The sequence below is a fragment of the Mytilus californianus genome, unplaced genomic scaffold (genome assembly GCF_021869535.1).
Source record: "Mytilus californianus isolate M0D057914Y unplaced genomic scaffold, xbMytCali1.0.p SCAF_4, whole genome shotgun sequence".
NCBI lineage: Eukaryota > Metazoa > Mollusca > Bivalvia > Mytilida > Mytilidae > Mytilus > Mytilus californianus.
The window spans coordinates 112,861,311-112,866,419 of NW_026262690.1; the positions used below are offsets into that span (position 1 = coordinate 112,861,311).

General features: G+C 35.1%; 1 protein-coding gene across 1 annotated transcript; it reads left to right on the forward strand.

Annotated features, from left to right (window-relative positions):
• The first annotated feature begins 1,018 nt into the window (after positions 1–1,018).
• Positions 1,019–4,833, forward strand: LOC127739167 (probable ATP-dependent DNA helicase RecS). Its single transcript, XM_052250766.1, is given in 2 exon segments — positions 1,019–1,406; positions 3,841–4,833. Coding segments are annotated over 2 exon segments (1,032 nt in total). The 5' UTR covers positions 1,019–1,348; the 3' UTR covers positions 4,815–4,833.
• Positions 4,834–5,109: the final 276 nt, after the last annotated feature.

A 5,109-nucleotide genomic window follows, 5' to 3' on the forward strand; every position in this document is an offset into this window, starting at 1 on the left:
TTAGTAAAACAAATCTGTCCGGAGAAAAAAACTTCTTTATTTTTTCATTTGTTGAAGCCTGACAACATTAGACGGGTACCGCTTGCGACGCATAGAAAGAAATTCTTCATAAAAACTTGATAGTATTCTTTTTATGAAAACAAAACAGAGCTTTACTTTTTACCTGTACGTGTTATATTGGTTTATTGGTTACTTGTTTGAGTTTCCGTTGTTTTAATTCGTTTCTCGACCGGAAATAAAGTATCTTAACTTTTAACCACAACAGTTATGCTAAAACATAAAAAAAAACAAAGACCATAGTATTAATGGAACACCACTACAGCTGTTCGGCTTTCTCCTTTTGGAGTTCACGCGATTCCCTCATTTTTGTTTGTTACCTTGGACATCGGTAAACTTTTGTCGTCTTAACCTGTTGAAATTAACAAAATAAAAAAATATACAAAGACAAACCAAAAACAATCAGCACATAATTAAATGAAAACGAAATATATTCTCCGTTCAAAATTATAGGTATGAGGGGGTAAGCGACACTGAAAGTTAGCTTCGAATGAAATAATGACTTGGTAGTTATTGCGATCGTTTGAATAGAATAAAAAAAATCATCAAAAAATATTTGAGAAGTTATTATTGTTAATCACTGTCCTAGAAATCTATTGTTACGGACAAAATATTGAAAAGGTTTCAATATGATCAAATCACAAATCATGCAATAAACTACTCCAACAATGAAATTTCTTACCCACTATTTTTCTACTAGTTTAATGTAGTTCATGAAGTCATCTGTTGCAGGGAATTTGATTTCCTTCTAATTCCATTAGTCGTTTTCTGAGGACAATGGATAACGAGACATCTGGGCTAAACATCAAATCCGAAAAAATCTACAACAAAACCTTAATGAAAAAATTCAATCTAATTAAAATTAAATCTCCGCACTTGCTCCTCGTTGATTATATGTCGCGCGTGGGAGATCTAACAACAGCCGCTTGAGGGTCATGTCTAGGGAAAAAATTGGTGAACTTTGACCGACCAATCAGCGTGCAGAAAATCAATTTCGATTAACCAATCAGCGACGGGCTTATATACCATTATCGGATCGTTAAAAAACATGGATGCGCCCAGTTTGGACAACGTTTTGACAAAAGTTTTGCCAAAATTTGGTATAAATGATATAAAGAAGGAGCAAAAGGAAATTTTAGAGTGTTTAGTTAACAAGAAGAAGTGCGTGGCTGTACTCCCGACTGGTTTTGGCAAGTCACTGCCGTTTCAACTGTACCTTCCAGTTGTCCGGGCGGTTATTGAAAACAGTTCTGACTGAAAAGTTTTAGTCTGTTGTCCCTTAGTAGCTCTGATGCAGGACCAGGTGGAAAAACTCTCGCACATTGGAAATATTACTGCTGCATACAAAGGTTAGTATAACTTTAAGCATGCAGTGGTAGTAAGGCTTCAATAAATGGAATAGTCTATACTATAGTATTTAATGCCATTAAACACCTAATTTATATTATAATTATTATGTTGGCAGTGTTGTATAATAAAGATGTTTATAACACATGAGAAATTAGTTAGGGGGTGACATGTTATCCCCCTGTACAGTGGCGGATCCAGAACTTTTTGCCCACTGACTGACCTAAGAGGGGGCCCGCTCCAGTCATGCTTCAGTGATTCCCTATATAATCAACTAAATTTTTGCCACAAAAGGGGAGCCCAGGCCCCCCTGGATCCGCCTATGCTGTTGGAGCTACTTATATAATTAATGCAATGCCTCTATCTTACAAAAATGTCTTAAGACGTTGTTCCCACACCTTATGGTGTCTAGATGCAGGGCCCCCTTTTCCATAGTCCTGGATCCGCATCTGACCAGGCAAAGATGTACATGTATGCCTTATCAAATAAAATAAAATTTATTTGCAGGAACAAACATTTAAACTTCAGTATATCAAAACATACACATGACTAACAGTAACAAAGCAGTAATATGAAACTTAGATATACATGAGCAAAGTTAAAAAAAACTGCAGAAGCAGTTCATCATAGCCATGGTAGCACATAAATTTGTCTCATTTCACCGAGAACAGATTGTATCGGTCATATTGCCAGTATTTTACAGTCGTTTTGGCCATAATGCTAGTTCTTCATACTTTGTATAAAGATATATACTACATGTTGTATTAATGAAGCACCAGAGTCCAAGGGAAGTGTTGTTAAATTACATGTACTAATAATCTATCTCAAAACAAATATACATGCATATAAGAATAAGAAGATGTCGTACATGTACAAGACTTGAAGTAAAATTGCCAACTCAACTCTCCACCAGACAACACATGACAAAGTTTACAACTATAGGTCACCATCTGACCTTCAACAATGAGCAAAATGATACAGCATAATTAGCTTTACATGGCTCAGAAACGTGCGGGAAACTTAATTTTTAAATTAGATTGTTATTTGTCATGTTTGTGTTCAGGTGTTAAACAATGAAAAAATATGAAAAAGTGCAGTCTAAAAGACCTTGTTGGATGGCCAAACAGATACATTGGCAGAAACATCTCAAAATCGAGAAAATATGCCATGCATTCATTGAAATCTCAGCTATATTCATTTCTGTATAGGACTTTACAACAATAAGAATTATTTCATTGGATTTCAATCTTTAATCAAACGCAGTGAAATGGAGAAAGGGTATTTGTACAGTGTACATTTAAATTATAGAAGTTATCATAGAAATATGTCTTTTTGGAGACTGCCCACCTACATTTTTTTTTGCATTTTAGGATCATCTTCCCCAGAGTGACGATCAAATCAAAGAGGGGTTGATAGATGTCATTTTTGCATCTCCAGAAACATTGGTTGGTGATCCCTATTGGAGAACTTGTTTAAAGAAGTTGAACATTAAGTTGGTTGTAATTGATGAGTTTCACACAATAGCAATTTGGTAAGTGGATACAATGTTTATTCCCCATGTTCATTTCTATTCGCACATTTACAGGACGTATTATGGTATACCGTTGTCTATATAAAAAAGAATAGTGGTAGGATTGCCAATGAGATAACTCTCCACAAGTGACCAAATGACACAGAAATAAACAACTATAGGTCACCGTACGGCCTTCACATTGAGCAAAGCCCATACCGCATAGTTAGCTATCAAAGGCCCCGAAATGACAATGTAAAACAATTCAAACGAGAAAACAAACGGCCTAATTTATGCATAAAAAATGAACGAAAAACAAATACAAATGTATGTAACACATAAACAAATGACAACTACTGAATTACAGGCTCCTGACTTGGGACAGGCACTATACAGAATGTGGCAGGGTTAAACATGTAAGCGGGATCCCAACCCTCCCCTAACCTGTGACTGTCTGTCAATCGTCAACCTGTCAGACAGTAACTCAAAAACTATTCAACTAATTTGCATGAAACTTTGATGAATTGTTTCTATATATTGATGTGTACTCCCTTCCCATTTTTATGAATTTAGATTTTCAAAAATATAGAAGTAAAAAATTAAGACCACTGGTACAGAACTGTACAGCTTTCAGAACGAGATAACCTAATACTAAAAAGTAAGCTCTTTTAAGACCACTACTTGCAAAATGATGAACCATTACAATGTAATTATAAGAATGTATGAAAAATAAAACCCTAAACAAATGTGATAGACAGCAACCAACAACAACCACTGAATGATAGGCTGTTACATAACAATATGGACAAGCACATTCATGTATTTAATTTTGTTTTGCCATAAGAATTAACAATCTAGGCAAGAGGTGCTGATATTTACCTTTTATAAAATTTTTATAGAAGTACTTATTTCTATTTTTCTTTCAGGGGCCAAGATGAAGGAGACAGAAAAAAAGGCTTTTCGAAAATGGTTTTCAAATGTAGGTGAACTAAGATCCCTCTTTTCCGATGCTACAGTATTGGCTTTAAGTGCAACTTGCACTGTAAGCTTTAGGAAAAAAGTCATGAAAATATTGCAGCTAGCGGAGGACACAACAGAAATTAATTTATCACCAAACAAGTCTAATATTAAACTAGTATCTTCCAAAATTAAAAATTAAATTGAAATGGGAATGACATGGTAAGTAGATGCATTAGAGGAAAAAAGTCAGGACTTCCCACGTACACATTTGTATTGTTCATCGATAAATGACACTTCCAAACTTTATAAATACATTGTAACAGAATTGCCACATTGTGCCAAGTATATTGAGATGTTCCATTCTGAAACTCCAGATGTTAACAAAAACATCATAATTAATGCATCGAAGGAGGAAAGTAGTGTTTTGAGACTTATTTTGTCAACCAGTGCCCTGGGAATGGGTTTAGATGTAAAAAAGTGTAGTGGAGTGGTATTATTTGGACCTCCAAATTATATGGTAGATTTGCTGCAAGAAATAGGGCGAGTGGGGAGGGATGGAAATCCATCATTTGCCATTATCCTATACAATGGATACCACTTGCAGAAGTTGAAACCGGAAGCTAAGGCAATTCTTAAAGCTAAAGATTGTAGGAGAAAGGATCTGATGTGTAATTTCCTCAGAAATTCAGACTTGGATGATTTGATGAAGAAAGAAGGCAGGAAACATTCATGCTGTGACTTGTGTACTAAGTCTTGTAATTGTGAATCCTGTGATATGTTACCTCTTGAGAAGTTATTTCTGTCAGAACAAGTTGTTGAGGAGCTCGAGGAGCAAGAAGATTCTGCTGTTTCAGATAGCGATACTGAAGACTACAATTTGTCGGCCTATGAATACTTCGAAGATCTAGATATGGCTTTATTAGAAATACAAGATGATTAAAACAGTTGATATTTATTTATTTAATTTTTCAGTATCTGGTTTCTGTAACTTATTCAACTTTAGACTCTTCAAATTTTTTTGACTTTTAACCCCCTTACAATTGCTGTATTGCCACTCTAGATCTGGGTTCATGTCATGCCTGCAGCTGTCAATGTGACTAAAAAGAGATGTAGCGTATAAAAACAAATGAGACAGTAACTGATGGACACACATCATAAGATATTTACTTGTTTTCATCTTAAAAATAAAGAGATGCGGTATGATTGCCAATCAGACAACTACCCTCCAGACTTTT